The 19,788-nt window shown below is 39.5% G+C and overlaps 1 protein-coding gene across 3 annotated transcripts in view; it reads right to left on the bottom strand.

Annotated features, from left to right (window-relative positions):
- The window catches only part of grm5b (glutamate receptor, metabotropic 5b), a 60,025-nt gene that overhangs the window by 19,050 nt on the left and 21,187 nt on the right, over positions 1-19,788 (bottom strand). For all 3 annotated transcript variants that reach the window (XM_058079456.2, XM_058079457.2, XM_058079455.2), the window contains exons 7-11: positions 4,852-5,087; positions 4,047-4,168; positions 3,015-3,139; positions 2,650-2,818; positions 659-785 (exon numbers count right to left, since the gene is read on the bottom strand). In XM_058079456.2, the coding sequence (XP_057935439.2) occupies positions 659-785; positions 2,650-2,818; positions 3,015-3,139; positions 4,047-4,168; positions 4,852-5,087 (779 nt within the window). The remainder of the gene's footprint in view (positions 1-658; positions 786-2,649; positions 2,819-3,014; positions 3,140-4,046; positions 4,169-4,851; positions 5,088-19,788) is intronic.

Here is a 19,788-nt window from a genome sequence, read left to right on the forward strand (position 1 = left end):
AGTGTACCTCTCTGCTCTTTGACCCTCATAACCCCACATATCCTGCTTTGTAATACACGCAGTTGGTCAAATTCTGCAAATGACAACCGCATCTGGCCAGTGAGCGCATACCGTATCACCCTGGGGGGGGGGGGGGAGCACAGAGCACTAGTATTTGAGCCCAAATCCCTTGGTGAGACTTGCCTGTGTGCTTCTCTTTAAATCTGCTAAATATGTCTGCTCCATTAAGTGAGGTGCCTTCTGTCTCTGTCATTGAGGCTCAATTTGAATGTTCAGCAGGATTCTTTTCATGTTTTAATCATTGCATGGCAAGCAGCTAGCAAGCAGCATAATGAGCTTCTGAAAGAATAACAAGGCAATAGTCGTCCTCTTGAAATGCAGTGAAGGAGAAAAATACATTTTCACCGCAGCAGAAATATGTTTGCACTGAAAGCTGCTCTGGATTGAGAATAATTAAAACAGCAGTGATCATGTTGCCAGCAAATTAAAAAGAATTACAGTGGAGGGGGGCGGGGGGGGGGGGGGGGGGGGGATGTAGCGGCGGGTGGAGAACCTACAATAATATTATGCTAATTGTATCTCTGATGACATGGTAATTTAATCATTGCATATCTGCTACATTGCAACGCATAAAAAAAAAAAAAATACAAAGACTGACCTGTCAGGTCATCGGTAGGCCAGGAGCCGAGGTCACAAGCTCGGCAGGTGTACTCATCAAACACAAACTCATTTTCTTTACAGGGGGTGCACGTCCAGCAGCAGCTCACCTCACCTTTACGGATCACCTATGAAAGAAGAAAAGTTCACTTCCCGCACTTGACACATCAATTCAGGTTCAATCAGCTGCTGAATATATGCAATGAGGGGGAATCAAATGAATAACAGTTAAATTAATAACGATTAATCACCCACTATAGTAGGCACAGGACACAGCGCTAGTTGAATCACACTTAAACAGCGTTATTATAGGCAATGAGGAGTTGCGTTCAAAGACTTCTGCATTAAGAGTCAGACAGTGAGTTTGGACAACACGAAGAAAACAGTGCTAATTAGTTCCTGCTCCGACACAAAGAAAGGAGTCAACTGTGGAGGTGTTCATCGTTATTTGCATTATTTGAACCAGGAAGTGAGTTTAATTATATTTTTATATAACTCAAGAGCTTGCAAGTTGGAGATAAATATACTCCTAGACTCCTCAGACCAGTTGACAAATTACAAGAATTTACATTTTTACAGCAGGGGCCTCAAACACGCGGCCCGCGGGCCAAATGTGGCCCGCAGGACACTAGTTTGAGGCCCCCGCCCTTGATATGAAAGTTTAATGTTAGTGCGGCCCACGCAAGTTTGATATGGATGCTGTATGGTATCATGTACCCAGAAAAAATTATTACGTTTGATTAATGTTCATGTTAAAGGTTAAATAACTGTTAATAGTTATCCTCCCTATCCGTGTGGAAGTGGTAAGTTTTTGGCTATTTAAGTTTAAAGGAAATAACTTGACGGCTACCGTTTAGGTCGCTAGCTCTCTAGTTTGCGAGTTAGCATGTGTCTCAAGACCCTGCAGTTGCGCAATATGTTGTAAATAAAAAGAGTATAAATGTGACTATAGTCGTGTTTTGTCATGTCTACAGGGCTCTAATAAAGCTTTGTTCATTTTAATCTGAAAAAAATCATTTGTCTACCCACCAACTATATGTGGTTTCTTAAGTTTTTATTATTTGCCATTTTAATATTATTAATATTATATTTATTTATTACTGATTGATTGATTTTCTTTATTCTTGATTTGTTTATTTTTCATCTTATTTTGTGTAGAAAAATAAAAAGTAAGATATTTGAAAACAGTGGAATGTTTTATCAGAGCTTTTCTTGTAGAAAATCGGAACCAAAGCAAAGTTTATTCATTTTTCTGTTTTTAATATATGCGTTTTTTTTTTTTTAAACCTGATGCGGCCCAGTCTCACCCAGACCCGAGCTCCAGTGGCCCCCAGGTAAATTGAGTTTGATACCCCTGTTTTACAGTGTTGGGCCATAAGGTGGTTCTGAGTAAAGTTCAAATTTTGAACTTTATTGCAAATAACAATAGAACTGAAATACCTCACAATACCCAGAAAGCCTCCAAATATAGAAATTACATAAAAAAAGTGAGCAATTCTTATTAAAATTGGTTTTGGCCTGCTGGCTTCCAGGAGACTCGTGGAAATGTTGCTCCTGCACAACCTGACACTCTATTGAAAGAAAAAAGACCCCACTACTGTGCTGTGTGGGATCTCCTTTTCATGCCAGTAAAGTTAAAAGCCATCAGGACCATCAAGGTTATTTACTTTTTTCACAGCAGAGAATAAACCTTTCAAAGCGCCATGTTTGGTGCAACTTAAAAATGCTTCAAATTTAAATTCTTGTCATTTTTCAACATCCTGTACGGTGTTAGAATTTCACTGCTGATGTTTTCAGATCAGTATAAACTTATAAAAAATGGACAAAAAATGGAAATGGACACTACACTTTGCAATCTGCCATCATAATGCACATGAGTTTATTATGTTAAAAATGCAATGTGATGAATTTCATATGTAATTTAGTTACCACTGTTAGCATGTTATCTCTGTACAAAAAACAGGCTTATCTTCTATAATTCATTCACCTTACCTTAATCTGACCCTTATCGCAGGGCTCACTGCAAACCGACTTGATGACCGTATCCTTGCTTGACCAGATTTCGTCATCATCTATCTTCAATCCACTATTGTCCCAACTTCCCACATTAATGTAATCGTAGTAGTCTTTCCCCATCTTCTTAAAGTTCATTATTTCATACCTGGGGACAGATAGCACACAAAGTGTTACAAGGTTTTTGTTTGTTTTGGGGGGTTTTGTTACAGAGGTATAGATTCCACACCCTGGAATTCTGAATTGTACCATGAAGTATTCAATGTAAACTGCATGTTCGAAATAAATTAAACTGTTACCATTAGTAAATCAAGTGGGAAAAAAAAGTTGATGACAAAGCTTACCTGCCAGGTGAGTCTCCATTCTCATCAAAGAGGATTCCTTCCCCAGACACTCCGGTAAAGTTTGTTTTCATTAGAAAGTCCAGCAGTGTAGCGCCATCAATAGGCCTCATGGTATCACACAGGCCCTTCAAATGCACCAACAGTCATTTCTCATTAACTTGACAGAAAAAAGAACTCATGCAGGCAAGATGTGTTGCACAAAAAAAAAATAATGAAATTGATTAGATTAGCAATTTATTCCAAACATCCAGTATACATAATAGAATAGAAAATCAAAATATAAGCAAGATTTTATTTTAATTCTCACTTTAAAAAAAATAGTCATTTCTATGGTGTATTTGTTGACTATCTTGACTTTATTCATCACACAGTCAACTAATTTTTTTTTTTTTTATTGTGATGTGCGGAGCACCAGACTACAGTCAAACCTGGTTTTGCACACGCCACCTGGTAACGTATATATGATATTATTAACTGAGCATTTTACACACGTCAGCGTATCAAAAATATCAGTTGAGAATTGTGACGGGGGGCGGCACGGCAGTCGTGTGGTGCGCAGACCTAACAGCTAGGAAACCAGGGCTCAATTCCACCCTCGGCCATCTCTGTGTGAAGTTTGCATGTTCTCCCCGTGCGTGCGTGGGTTTTCTCCGGGTACTCCGGTTTCCTCCCACATTCCAAAAACATGCTAGGTTAATTGGCGACTCAAAATTGTCCATAGGTATGAATGTGAGTGTGAATGGTTGTTTGTCTATATGTGCCCTGTGATTGGCTGGCGACCATTCCAGGGTGTACCCCGCCTCTCGCCCGAAGACAGCTGGGATAGGCTCCAGCACCCCCTGCAACCCTCGTGAGGAAAAGCGGTAGAAAATGAATGAATGACTGAATTGTGACGGGAATCTTGCGGTTTCATAAACACGGTCATTGTGACTGCTTACAGAATTAAGATTTCGTAGTCAGGTAGGCGTTTCAGTGACTATTTAAAGAAAGTTATGTTTAAAGTTTAAAGAAAGTTATCAGAAAGGCACCTACCTGATATCCTGGGCACAGTGCCCGTTGCATGTTATGCAGGCCATATGCCATAGAATAAATGGCATTGATGACAAAGCCCATCTTGGTGTCCTGTGCATACTGCTGCCGGAGAGACTCTCTCTCTGCAGAAGCGAAGGGAAAGAGGGGGGGGGTTGGTTTGATGGAAAAACAATTGAATGAGAAAGCAGGTGTATGTCAATAACTCTTGATTTAATGTTATTCCCTCTATTGAAAGAATGAATTGCAGCGAGGCTTTCTTTTCTCAACATCAAAGACCACAGGACCGCCTCTCGTTGCTTCCCAGCAGCCACACTCCGCCGCCGTATCTCATTTCTTTCCGACTGCTGTTCATTTGGTTTTCACGTCCCGTTTCATTAGAATACAGGAGACGTGATCCCTTTGAAGCGGTGCTCACAGTATTTTACTTATGAATGGGGCCGGTGAAACAGAGAAGAACAGGAGGAGATGAGCACCACAAAATAAAGGGGATGGGAGGTGGGGGGGCGGGGGGTGCTTTCAAAACCACAAAAGGTTTGAACCAGAGAGCTGTGCACGGCGAAGGTATAATAGTGCGTGCATGAGTAGCCAGCCTGTTTGTGCGTTTTGTGACCCGCTATTGTTAATAAAATTCCTAATATGGAACACAGGAACAAAAAACACACCCACCCACTTTCTCTCATACACACACAAATATTATAAAATACAAAATCACTCACACACATACACTCTATAAACAAATCTAAATTACATAAACTACTGATATTCAATATTGTGTATGATGCTTTACATAGCGGTCTCAACTTACTGCTACAGGTACGGTTGTACTTGTTGCTCTCCTGCGGATGGCCCTTCAGTCGACAGTGGAAGCGATGCTGCCAGAATTCAGTAAACCACGGGTTCCTGTGGTTGTTCTCGGGGCGAAGTTTAAGGTAGTAGTCGTCAAACCACTTGACGTCGGCCGACTGAAGTTTGATGGTTATTCCGCCGGCAGCTTCCTTCACATAACCGTCTGTCACGTCATACCTGTCTGCCCATCCGTCACTGCCAAGACACAAAGTCGTAAACATATCAGCAACGCAACAAGACAATCTGGCGTATTATGAGCCCAATTCCCCATTTCCGACTAATTTAATTGAGGTTATTTATACTCGGCAAAGGATCATTTACTGATGGATTGACAAATTGAGGTGTGATGACAAATAAATAGCCTAAAAATGGATGACCATGGATCGTTTACACCAGACACCGGTACCGACATTGTCACACATACAATATACACTAACCTGTGCACGCTTATGTCAATGGTTCTGTGTCAAATGCACAGAACAAATGTGGTATCTACAGTACTGTTGAGGCTCTATTGTATCAATTTAAAGTACACCAAAGTACATCAATAATGACAACATGAAGATTTCTTATCGGGATGGATAGTCTTGATCAGATCCTGCACATTTTTTGAAACGTGCAAACCTCTTCCCAAATACAAAAAGGACCACTATTCCAAATATACACACACTCTAACCAGGGTGATGTAGGTTAAATGAAGTAATTTGGCATAATCTCAGCACACACACGTTTGCCAAAATCCAGCAAGATGAGTATAATGGGCGACAAACACACACAGACAAATTGTGACCGATCACTGCAATTTGCTCACTGAAGTACAGATGGTACAGCAGGGGTTTGAGTGGCGTGGGAGCCAATGAGAGCCAAGCACCTACAAGGAGCATATGTGCGCCGATGAAAAGTAAAATGACCCACTCATACGAGTCTTTTAGACACTGTCTACGTTCATTTTTTTTGGTCGCCTCATCAATAAAGTCACCGATTGTCGCCAATAAAGTCATACAATGACATTGTATGGTCATATCACCTTGTACTTCATTAAGGGACCAAAAATTTTAAAATTTAGAAAAAAAACAAAAGAAAAAAGCAAAGTTTAATTAATTTAAAATTAAAATTAAAATTAAAATTAAAATTAAAATTAAAATTAAAATTAAAATTAAAATTAAAATTAAAATTAAAATTAAAATTAAAATTAAAATTAAAATTAAAATTAAAATTAAAATTAAAATTAAAAAAAATAAAAAACCTATACTATATTATGAAAGCAGGAAGTGAACAAATGTAACAGTTACTGATTATAAAAGTACCAGATGGAGGGGTAGGATTTAATAAGCTTTGCTTCTTCCTACTCCTTTTGGACAACATGTGGAACTGTGAACTGATTATGGGATGCACTCAATTGTAATCTGATGCATGTTCAAATGAAATAAAACCATTACCATTACCATTACCATTACCATTACCATTACCATTACACTGGAATCTTGATTGTTTTTATTTGGTCTAAAGACATCAGACAAGCATGATGGAGGCAAAGATTATAAACATTTTGAAGTAAAACAGTGACTTATGGTATATTATATATAACACATGTATATATTAGGAAAGCAGGAAGTGAACAAATGTAACAGTTACTGATTGTAAAAGTACCAGATGGAGGGTTAGGATTTAATAAGCTTTGCTTCTTCCTACTCCTTTTGGACATGTGGAACTGTGAACTGATTATGGGATGCATTCAATTGTAATCTGATGCATGTTCAAATGGAATAAAACCATTACCATTACCATTACACTTGTTAATAAAGTATAATTAGAGTTTAGCTGGATGCTGTGGGACTGTCCTGGTTGATGTTTCCTCAACAGTGTAGGGAACTTTGGAAAACTACCTCTGGATTTTTCCAGACATGGGTGTGTTAACGCTACAAGGAGAATCACACTCCTCAGCCTCCATAGGAAAATATATTCCAGAGTGCTGGAGAGAAGAGCATGACCATCAGTCTAACTTCAGCGACAGGAGGTCCAATGTAGAACACTGGACCAGCTCCAGAGACTGGCTCTTTTAGAATTTCTAGTCACAGCAAGGCGTTGAGGGGGTGCACTATGGGGACCTTAGGATCTCATCTCTTCAATTTGCTGATTTATGTGGCCCTGAAGGACCTCATCGGTCTTTAACCTTCACTGTTTACTAGTTCAGTCTGCAGCTGAGTGTGAAGCTTCTGGTGTGAGACTCAGCGCCTGCAAATCTGAGGTCACGGTTGTGAGTGAGGTCACAGGTGGAGGACTTCAAGTATCTTGTGATCTTGCTCACGAGTGAGTGAAGGCTGGAGCATGAGATCAGCTGGATGAATGGCTGCAGCATCCGCAGTGATGCAGATCATGTAAGTAATGTAAGCGGTAGGCATATTGCAGCTTGTCATCAATAATATTAATATAAATAAAACATTATTACAAATAAGGAATGTGATGGTGGATCTTCTAATTGCTAATCACATTCTCAAGGAGTGCTGAAAAAAAGATATAATCAAAAGGTGTGTGTTGCACTGTGAGACTGTACTTATGGTAATGGTTTTATTTCATTTGAACATGCATCAGATTACTATTGAGTGCATCCCATAATCAGTTCACAGTTCCACATGTCCAAAAGGAGTAGGAAGAAGCAAAGCTTATTAAATCCTACCCCTCCATCTGGTACTTTTACAATCAGTAACTGTTACATTTGTTCACTTCCTGCTTTCCTAATATAGTTTAAGGGGTTTTTTTTGGTCACGTACCAAAGTACGAGTTGATATGACCATACAATGACACAATGGGTACCATAATAACTGTTACATTTGTTCACTTCCTGCTTTCCTAATTAATTTTAAATTTTTAATTTTTATTTTTTATTTTTAAATTTTAAATTTTAAATTTTAAATTTTAAATTTTAAATTTTAAATTTTAAATTTTAAATTTTAAATTTTAAATTTTAAATTTTAAATTTTAAATTTTAAATTTTATTTGTTTACTACTTAGTATTAGTATTTAGCCAAAAGCAGTATAAACAGTGCCCCGCCCCGCTTTTACTCATGTTTTAACTGTGTATAAACGAATGAATGTTGTATTATAACGTATCTTTTACACTGTTTACTTGTTTTTACTCCATTTTTCTGTAAAGTGTCTTTGAGTATTTTGAAAAGCGCTATACCAATAAAATTATTATTATTATTATATTATTAACCGAATCGTGGTTATGAATCAACAGCATACAATGAGTCAAACCTGCAACTGCTTTTGTTCATTTTCAACAAGATCTCAAAATCACGCCATCATAAAAATGCATTATTGATTTGAACATGCAAGGTTGAAAGAGTTTAGAGTGTAGGCATGGATTTCATGACAAAGGCAGGTGTTTATAGATCCGCATTCACACTATAGAATTGTGTGGGCGATGTTTCAATCAGAAATACACTTAATAATACACTGGAAGTACTGCATGTACATGCGGGATGACTACACATGCCACACATGTACTGCATGCATGTGTGTGTGTGTGACACCCATAAGTAGACATAATCAACATAGATTAGACTGATTTAATATAAACTCAATTTTGATAAAAATGACTGGCGTTAATGGCGTGCCGGTTCCCCTCTCTTTACCTCCCTCAGTCTAGGAGCCAAAGGCTGTTGCCATGGTTCCCAGCCCACGCTCAACTGGCTGTCTGTACTTCATGTATCATTAGAGTACACTGGTTGTGTACACCCAAACATATTCTTCCTTCCTCATACAAAATCCAGTACACGACTGTAATCTTCATTATCTGAAGCAAAGCCTTTACAATACACGAAGCTATGCAGGAAGCCATTCCACCCCCAATGAATAAAGTCAATAGAAATGTCACCTTAATGTTGCGCTGCATTTGATTAGTTTTTCTTGATTCTAAAATCCATCTCAGTCCTGAAGACTAATAAGAGAAAAGCACCATTGCGGCATGAATCAAGGCCAACCCCCCTTCTGCATACTTCATCTGAGCTAATACAATTCAAACAGTAAGTGCACCTTAACAAAAGCGTTCTGGGATTACAGTCAATATAAGATTAATTGGATTTATTGCTTCCCTTTCACTTTAAATTGTGTTTGGCCGGACAGGAGCATGACAATGACATTGTTTTTTGAGACACGGGTTCAAATGGAAATGTTTTGGAGTAGATCAAAATAAAAAGGTCAGGTTATTTTTTTTTTTTTGGCAGGAATTTTAAATCAAATTAAATTGCTGCCAATGAATCACTCCAGTAATTAACAGCGTTGTTGACTCTTTAGCTGCAAATGGTAAGCTGGCAAGGACAACATCTGTCTCACACACTCATAAATACAGTGGTTCTATATAATAATAATAATGATACTAATCGGCAGCACGGCGGTCTAGTGGTTAACACGCAGGCCTCACAGCTAGGAAACCCAAGTTCAATTCCACCCTCGGCCATCTCTGTGTGGAGTTTTCATGTTCTCCCCGTGCATGCGTGGGTTTTCTCCGGGTACTCCGGTTTCCTCCCACAGGATAAGCAGTAGAAAATGAATGAATAATACTAATGTATAATACTGTATTGTTGTTATTATTATTAATATTATTATTAAAATATGCAAACCTGCACAATGTTCATTCATTCATTCATTTTCTACCGCTTATCCTCACGAGGGTCGCGGGGGTGCTGGAGCCTATCCCAGCTGTCTTCTGGCGAGAGGCGCGATACACCCTGGACTGGTCGCCAGCCAATCACAGGGCACATATAGACAAACAACCATTCACACTCACATTCATACCTATGGACAATTTGGAGTTGCCAATTAACCTAGTATGTTTTTGGAATGTGGGAGGAAACCGGAGTACCCGGAGAAAACCCACGCATGCACGGGGAGAAACATGCAAACTCCACACAGAGAGTGGGATTGAACTCGGGTCTCCGAGCTGTGAGATCTACGCGCTAACCACTCGACCGCCGTGCAGCCCTGCACAATGTTCAATGAAACGTAATTAAACGTAAATGTATGGGCCTGCAAACAGACTTCCAGGATACTGTAGTATTGTGTACGCTGAGTATCGCAGTAAGTTAGGTGTGGGATACAAGATGGCTTCATAAACAAGTAATGCTGGAAGTAGACCGTCCACATCTTTATTAATATCGCTTGATTTAACGTAGCAAAGGATGAAATACAACTGTTTGTTGTGCAAAATATTGTATGATATGAGGTAATGAATGTGAGTGTGAATGGTTGTTTGCCTATATGTGCCCTGTGATTGGCTGGCCACCAATCTAGGGTGTACCCCGCCTCTCGCCCGAAGACAGCTGGGATAGGCTCCAGCACCACTCGCAACCCTTGTGAGGATAAGTGGTAGAAAATGAACAAATGAATAATCACATTTCCATCCTGTGCTTAATCATGATTAATCATCATTAATCGCTATTTCGGTTTCCTCCCACATTCCAAAAACATGCTAGGTTAATTGGCAACTCCAAATTGTTGGCCTCAAACTAGTGTCCTGCGGGCCACATTTGGCCCGTGGGCCGCATGTTTGAGACCCCTGGATTAGATCTAATGCCGTACGCGCATGCATGTTAGGTTGATTGGCGACTCCAAATTGCCCATAGGTATGAATGTGAGTGTGAATGGTTGTTTGTCTATATGTGCCCTGTGATTGGCTGGCCACCAATCTAGGGTGTACCCCGCCTCTCGCCCGAAGACAGCTGGGATAGGCTCCAGCACCACTCGCAACCCTTGTGGGGATAAGTGGTAGAAAATGAACAAATGAATAATCACATTTCCATCCTGTGCTTAATCATGATTAATCATCATTAATCGCTATTCCGGTTTCCTCCCACATTCCAAAAACATGCTAGGTTAATTGGTGACTCCAAATTGTCCATAGGTATGAATGTGAGTGTGAATGGTTGATTGGATGGCGACCAGTCCAGGGTGTACCCCACCCGAAGAAAGCTGGGATAGGCTCCAGCATACCCCCGTGGCCCAAGTGAGGGTAAGCGGTATAAAAAATGGAAAAACTGAGGTGTTGGTAAACCAAGGCTTGACTATAATGAAATCCAGCATGCGTAATAGCGTAGTCCATGGAGTCCTATTTGGAAGTAATCCAGAGTTTATCCCGGGAAAACCAACACGCATGTATATGCTACGTATCTCTTCTTGTTTAGCAAGGATTTCCAGCCCACAATGACGGTAATTTCCAATAAAAAGAGAAAAACCGGTATGAGACAGCCTTCTTCGTGACCATAATCTCTTAAGCCAAATATTGCATTGTGTGCAAATACAAACACCTCAAACCTCAATCTGAACGCATGCATGCATGAGCCCTTAATGGACAATCTTGTGTAACCTAATGATAGACCAGTGGTCTAAATGCAGCGGTTGGGAGTCATTGCCTGCTTTACACGACGGCAATAATTATGCTGGTTGAAGCTGCACACACACACACACACACACACACACACTAAAAGCTTGTCTGTTTGACAGCAGGGATTAGCAAAGAGCGGTGCAGCTAATGCTCAGTAACGAGACATTCAGCTTATCGCCCACAGAATCGTGTGTGTGTGTGTGTGTGTGTGTGTGTGTCAGAGAGAGTACCAGACAGATCTAAAGTAAATTAGTGTGTTCCTCCGGACTTTAATTGCTTTCTCTCGTCTCAATGGAACCACATTCCCTCAAATGGAGACTGCGCCTAAAAATGAAGCTCCAACATGGTTCTGGTACTAAGGTGCAGGAAGTTTGGTTTTTGAAAAAGTCCTAATAGCAATCGTGCACAAGTAAACATCCTTATCTGCACTTTTTCTTGCGTTCAGTCTCTGTGGTTGCTATAGTAACAAGCCGTGCGGGGGCTGTGATCCAGCACACATCTCACCAATCTGACTGAGCTCACAAGGAGAGAGAGAGAGAAAGTGAGTGAAGGCCAAAGAAGGTGAGATTAGCAGGCAACAGGGTCAGGTGTTCACTTCACTTTGACACCGACCAGCCACATTTGTTCACTTCCTGCTTTCCTAATATAGTTTCGGTTTTTAATTTTTAAATTTTTTTTTTTTTTGTTTAATACTTAGTATTAGTATTTAGCCAAAAACAGTATAACTGCATACCTGTTTTTTAATTTTTAATTTTTTTTATTTGTTTAATACTTAGTATTAGTACTTAGCCAAAAACAGTATAACTGTATACTGGTTTTAAATTTTTAATTTTTAATTAATTTTTAATTTTTAATTTTTAATTTTTTTTGTTTAATACTTAGTATTAGTATTTAGCCAAAAACAGTATAACTGTATACTTGTTTTTAATTTTTTATTTTAAATTTTAAATTTTAAATTTTAAATTTTAAATTTTAAATTTTAAATTTTAAATTTTTAATTTTTAATTTTTAATTTTTTTATTTGTTTAATACTTAGTATTAGTATTTAGCCAAAAACCGTATAACTGTGTACTGGTTTTAAATTTTAAATTTTAAATTTTAAATTTTAAATTTTAAATTTTAAATTTTAAATTTTAAATTTTAAATTTTAAATTTTAAATTTTAAATTTTAAATTTTAAATTTTAAATTTTAAATTTTAAATTTTCAGTATTTGTTTAATACTTAGTATTTAGCCAAAAACAGTATAACTGTATACTGGTTATGAATCAACAGCTAAAATGAGTCAAACTGCTTTTGTTCATTTTTAACAAGAACTCAAAAATCACGCCATCATAAAAATGCATTATTGATTTAAACATGCAAGGTTGTGTGACATTTTCATATCAACTTTTACCAACTGTTGACGCCACTGGCTTGAGACCCCTGTTCTATATGGTATACCCTATAAAGGTATATTACTCACAAGTAAGGCACCAAAGGCATTATGTACATTAAACATATTACACCGCTCCCCCATTTGAGTACTTATTTAGTTTCACAAACACTAGCAACTGACCCCCTTTTTTCCCACTGTTAGATTTCCTTATTCACATCTCACAAGTTCTGCTCTTTCTTGGTGGCATCACAGTTCATATTTCTCTTAATTACCTTTTTCCTAGCGTCTGAGCTAAATTAAGGGTCATTTAATTTCCTATCCAGGAACTGCAGAACAGGCAAGACAATTTGTTGAATAAGTATTCCACCTGAGATGAGCACAAGGAGGGGATAAAAAACGTGATGTGAGATGTCAAATATCAAATATGTAGACATGTGTCTATGTCAATACACATATGATTGACTGCTATGGTAACACCCAGTGGAACATTACTATTTCTAATGTTCAGTATGATCAGTTGTCACAACCATGACAACAAAAAAAGGGGGAACTCTTATGTAAATGACAAACTATAAAAAAGGATTATCTTGGGATGCGTGTGTGCGCCTATATTTTAGCAAGCTCAACCACTCAATTTAATCGCACGGCATAATTCTGTGCAGCAAAAAGGTCGAACTGAGCTCCCAGTAGAACAGAGTAAAGACACAAAGCATGTCAGTGGCAACAACAAGACCAATTTACACCACTTCATGGAGACCTCCCTTTTAAACTCCTTTCTGACCTTTATTCATTCACCTCCTCTTCTGCCTGAATCTCCATTCTATACTTTGGCATTCCCAACCATTTTCCTGCTGGAACGCTGTAACAGGAATAGTGAGGTCTTTAATCTAACACAGCAAATAAGAGGGCGGCGGTGTGTTTAGGTGAATTTGTGCATGTTAAGTGTCATCAAACGATACATTTCTGTTATGTCACAATTTTAAAAACTAAAGAGCAATCCGATTGGCTCGTCTGCTCATGTGAGCAAATTGATTTCTTGACAAATTACTACGAGTCCTTTCTGGAATTCAAAATTCTTTATGAAAGTTCAGGCATTTGCAGCATTCTTTAGCATCCTGGTGGGTTATTTTGCAGCTGTAATAAAATACGCAGTGCACTTGAATGCCTCATCAGTGAGAGGACGATGACACGAAAGTTCATCATTTTGTTGCCGTTCGATGGACAAATAAACCACACCAAATGTGACAAGATTTCTCGTTCTGAAAAAAATGTCATGTAGGCCTGATATGATAATAAATTAATTCACACAATAAAGAAAAACTTGATTACTTTGCCGGATTTAATATACATAATAATTGGTATATTGGGCAGTTTACATTAGGAATATTCCCATCAGGGTTTATGGTGCCGATACCGACCCCAATAATCCATTAGTGAAATCGGCCGATACCAATACCAATCACATCCATCCATTATCCTTACAAGGGTCGCAGGCATGCTGGAGCCTATCCCAGCTGTCTTCGGTTGAGAGGCGGGGTACACCCTGGACTGGTCGGCACATATAAACAAACAATGCACGCATTGGGAGAACATGCAAACTCCACACAGAGATGCCTGAGCGGGGAATCAAACCCGTCTTCTATAGCTCTGTAACATGTGCGCTAACCACTTGTCCACCGCCGATCACATTAATGGAGTGTTCCACACTGTATGGGGGCTGGCTACTGAGCGAGAAGGCCTCACATGCCATGGATGTGATTGAGTGGGGCAGGGGGTTCTTCTCCCATTCCGTGGGGAAGTGGTAAATTTTTGGCCAATTTACTGATTTGAAACTAAAGAAAGTGTTTCAAACTGTGTGGTTCATTCCTCCCCACACCGTTTGAAACACTTTATTTAGTTTCGAATAAGTAAATTGGATAGGCTAACTAGTTAGCTCGTTAGCTTGCTGTCCTAGCGGTGGCCATCTGTTAAGTCCGTGCAGTGATCCCGTGTGATGTATGCAAATAATAATAGTAAAAGCAACCACTGGGGTGTTATTTCATGTCTACAGGGCTCTAATAATGTTAAGTCATAACTACTAAAATATTCCATTTATTCATATTACTACTTACTTTGAGAAAATTCACTTACTCGAACGGGTTTGGAACCAGTTTCTAGCATTATGAAAACACTCACACATGCTCATCTTCTCTAAAAGCCGACTTGAAAGGCGGACCGAGACATACAAACGCCACAGTGTTGTACAATGGGTGAAACGTGCCAGATAAATAAACAGTACTTCAATGAAATTCAACTTTGCTGCTAAAAATATCAACACCTGCTTTGCCGTGCAGCATAAAATAAGGTCATTACTCTGTAAAGTCACCGGAGGATTTTGTAATGCCATTTCAGGTTCCTTCTTATTAAAAGGCCAATTCACAGATAAAATACAGCTGCAGGCAAGAGACGGAAAAAATAGCACCCAACACCCAATGAACAATATTAAAGCAATACAAAACACAGAGCGGTGGAGTCAAAAACAAACATGGCTGCGGTACGTAATCGTCATGGTAATGCATTGAGGACCACTTTCTATACTACTTCCTGTATGTGCTCATTTGTGCAGTCCGTAGAAGAAGCACATTAAAAGGGAGAAGGAACTTGTTGAAAGCTCAGGGAAGATAAAATGTCAAAAAATAAAGTAGTGTTGGGGACGGGGGTTGGTAGAGCACACACACATGAAAAAGACCTGTGAAGTGAATTTTTTGTTCTTTTTTTTTTTTTTTTTGGGGTTGAGTTGCTTTTGATGCACGACTTCACCCAGACTGGCAGCCGAAATTCAAAGTCAAGGTCGACTGATATTGAAGACCAAGAGCTGCTGAAAGTATTCTCTGATATGTGCTTGACTCTTGACACCATACGAGATCTAAGAAGTTTTATTACATGAATTTAGTCCTCCACTGGAATCCACACAAGAAAATTGTACAAGGCAACTGAGAAACAGAAGTGCTTCACAATGACTACTCATCCTTGCCATTTTTCAAAAGTTGTCCCTCTATGGACTTTTTAGATGATTTTGACTGATTTTTCTAAGGCACACAGAATATTGTGTTATATAGAACATAAGAACATTCATTCATTCATTTTCTACCACTTGTCCTCACGAGGGTGGCGGAGGAGCTGGAGCCTATCCCAGCTGTCTTCGGCCGAGAGGCGGGGTATACACCCTGGACTGGTCGCCATCCAATCACAGGGCACATATAGACAAACAACCATTCACACTCACATTCATATCTATGGACAATTTGGAGTCGCCGATTAACCTAGCATGTTTTTGGAATGTGGGAGGAAACCGGAGTACCCGGAGAAAACCCACACATGCACGGGGAGAACATGCAGAGATGGCTGAGGGTGGAATTGAACCCTGGTCTCCTAGCTGTGAGGTCGGCGCGCTAACCACTCATTTGCCGTGCAGACCACTTAAGAACATAAACAACACAAAAAATGGTTGTTTTGCATGAAAGTAACACCATGAGCTAGTTACAATTTTCACATTTGCAACTGGGATGCACGGTGGACAAGTGGTTAGTGCGCAGGCCACACAACTAGGAGAGCAAGGTTTGATTCCCCCCTCAGGCATCTCTGTGTGGAGTTTGCATGTTCTACCCGTGCGTGGTTTCCAAATTGTCCATAGATATGAATGTGAGTGTGAATGGTTGTTTGTCCTTATCTACTTTGTGTTATTTGTTCTGGTTTGTGGCTGCACGGCTGTCAAGTGGTTAGCACGCAGGCTTCATAGCTAAGAGACCCGAGTTGAATTCCACCCTCGGCCATCTCTGTGCATGCGTGGGTTTTCTCCGGGTACTCCGGTTTCCTCCCACATTCCAAAAACATGCTAGGTTAATTGGCGACTCCAAATTGTCCATAGGTATGAATGTGAGTGTGAATGGTTGTTTGTCTATATGTGCCCTGTGATTGGCTGGCCACCAGTCCAGGGTGTACCCCGCCTCTCGACCGAAAACAGCTGGGATAGGCTCCAGCACCCCCCGCGACCATTGTGAGGATAAGCGTCAGAAAATGAATGAATGAATAAATGAACATTTGCAACTGGGATGCACGGTGGAGAGTGGTTAGCGCCACACAGCTAGGAGAGCAAGGTTCAATTCCACCTCCATAGATATGAATGTGAGTGTGAATGGTTGTTTGTCTATATGTGCCCTGTGATTGGCTGGCCACCAAGTCCAGGGTGTACCCCGCCTCTCGCCCCGTAGACAGCTGGGATAGGCTCCAGCACCCCTTTGCAAACCTCGTGAGGACAAGCGGTAGAAAATGAATGAAAAAATGGTTCGCTGTGGCAACATGGCGAGCGCCACTACACGCCAATCACATAATTTTTGGCGCGAACTGGCACCAACTAGCGTCAACCCTGTGGACTCCTAGCATTACAATTTCATGTCAAAAAATCCAAAGTATCCCTCTAATGACGTTGAGTGACATGTGTGCATGTTAGCATGTGTCCTGCACAGCAGTGATGCGTGAATTGCACACCATGCGTGTCGGACACAAAGTCTTATTTTCATCCTCTATGACACACGCATCACATGTTAATCTCCGTCAGCAGCTATTGATGTTTTTCTCCGCTTCCTTGTGTCGCCCACTACCCTTTATTTCCGACATGTGCCGTATCTTCCCCCTCCATGCTCGACTCTTCAGTGTCTCTGATCTCTCACTTAGGTGTGATATCCACATAAATCTATTATAAAAGACTTTCTCTGATATTTCGCCACCAGGCAGAGTCAAATTTACGTGTGAAGTAAACACCGCCGGGGTCTGACTGGAGTTGAGGGTCTGTCTTCCCATACAAAAACAAAGTTGCACTTCAACAAAGCACCAGCAGCTGGATTCTGAGAAGAACACTCATAGAAAGAGCAAGAGATAAGAAGAACATATCGGGTAAAAAGGGCCAACCTGATAAGGAAAGAGGAAGAATAAAGACTGAGTGGCGAAGATGGAGGTGTGAGATTAGAATAAAAACATTTCTGGGTCCTTCATCCGTCCTAACCAGAAGCAGGGACCCCCTCCAACATGCTAACCACTAGCAAATGTATTTTAAGGCAACAATATGACTGAACTACCCAGAAAAAAACAGCCTATAGTATTGTCCTGACAGTCACATGGGTGTATTGTGATGCACCCACGCTTGCAAACGTGTCACATATCACCCCATTCCGCCATGCTTTCAAATATGGAAGGCAATATTTCCATGGAAACAGCAGACAAAAGGGAAGCAGACATGTGCTATGTTCACTGGAGGTAATCTGATACTCGACTTTTAGATAAACTCTGCATTTCTAGTCCGTCCAACAGGATGGACGAACGGTCCCGTTTCCTGTTTCAGTATGTGGAATCAAACTATGGAATGGATTGAGTAAGACCCTCAAACAATGCACAACGATGAGCCAATTCAAGAAACAATACAAGCAGTTGATGTTTGCTAAATACATGAAGAGTCATGATGTGCTATATATATCACTATATTGACACTTACTATGATACCCATTATGGCATTGGATGCTCATATCACCTCTTACTTCCGTACGTGACAAAAATAAAAAAATTAAAAAAAAACTATATTGGGAAAGCAGGAAGTGAACAAATGTAATGGTAATGGTTTTATTTCATTTGAACATGCATCAGATTACAATTGAGTGCATCCCATAATCAGTTCACAGTTCCACATGTCCAAAAGGAGTAGGAAGAAGCAAAGCTTATTAAATCCTACCCCTCCATCTGGTACTTTTACAATCAGTAACTGTTACATTTGTTCACTTCCTGCTTTCCTAATATAGTTTAGGTTTTTAATTTTTTTTAATTTTAATTTTAATTTTAATTTTAATTTTAATTTTAATTTTAATTTTAATTTTAATTTTAATTTTAATTTTAATTTTAATTTTAATTTTAATTTTAATTTTAATTTTAATTTTAATTTTAATTTTAATTTTAATTTATAGCACATCATGACTGGTTCAAGACTCTTCATCCTTGTATTTAGCAAACATCCACTGCTTGTATTGTTTCTTGAATTCACTCAATGTAACAGTTACTGATTGATTTTAATAAGCTTCTTCCTACTCCTTTTGGACATGTAGAACTGTGAACTGATTATGGGATGCACTCAATTGTAATCTGATGCATGTTCAAATGAAATAAAGCCATTACCATTACCATAAAACCTGACGTGACAGATTTTGCCATCCAATATTATGTGATTAGAGGCAACTGGTGGCCATGGTGCTCACAGACTGAGATATGTTACCGATCAATATCGCCGTCCACAAGCCTTCTTCAGTTGATTTTCATGTACATGAGAGAAAAAGAGTGCACTACTACTGATGTATGGGTGTAGAAGTGTGGGTGGTATTTGTGTGTACTATGTAGCTATAGATATCCGTCCCAGTTCCGCCATTCACTTTTAGGTCTGTTGCCTTGGGACCAAAGAACTCCAAAGTTGAGCGTTAAAACACCATCAATTGATCACAATTAGAAACCGGGCAAATATGTAAATTAGTAGAGGTTACAGAGATCATTTGTGATTTTAATTTCACTTTTTCTTAATGACGACTAATTTGTGTGTGAGATATTTCCAGTATATTTACCCGAATGGTGATTTTGGAGTTCTTGATGAGTCCAGTGATGCAGAGAGGTGTTAAACACTTACCGTAATCAGATCAGTGGTAAGTGAATAATCATCTTTATCATCATCTGTGTGCTCTTGTGGTAATGTAATTATCCCGGGTGTTTAAGAGTGTGTGCGCCCAACAGGACAGGGATAATCAGAATGTCTTCCTACAGACCTCCAGTGAACGCAGCATCCACCCATGACCACCTCCAATCTACAGACACTTTTTAAGTTTAATTAACTGAACTAATCAAAACAGACTGGCTGGCAATACAGTAGGCGGGAGGGCGAGCGCTATACCCCGAACATATGTAAATAAGAATTTCCAGTTGGGGAATTTATTATAGCCGACTTGTGCAAAATCAGCAGTCCAGCAGATGGTTATTGAATGAGAACCACGGGACTAAAACCACAAATTAGTCAATGTCGACTGCATCACGTGGCACAGATTAACAGCAGTAAAATCATTTGAAATTT

The sequence above is a fragment of the Doryrhamphus excisus genome, linkage group LG8 (assembly GCF_037039965.1).
Source record: "Doryrhamphus excisus strain RoL-2023G ecotype Guam linkage group LG8, RoL_Dexc_Guam_v1.1, whole genome shotgun sequence".
Classification (NCBI taxonomy): Eukaryota; Metazoa; Chordata; class Actinopteri; order Syngnathiformes; family Syngnathidae; genus Doryrhamphus; species Doryrhamphus excisus.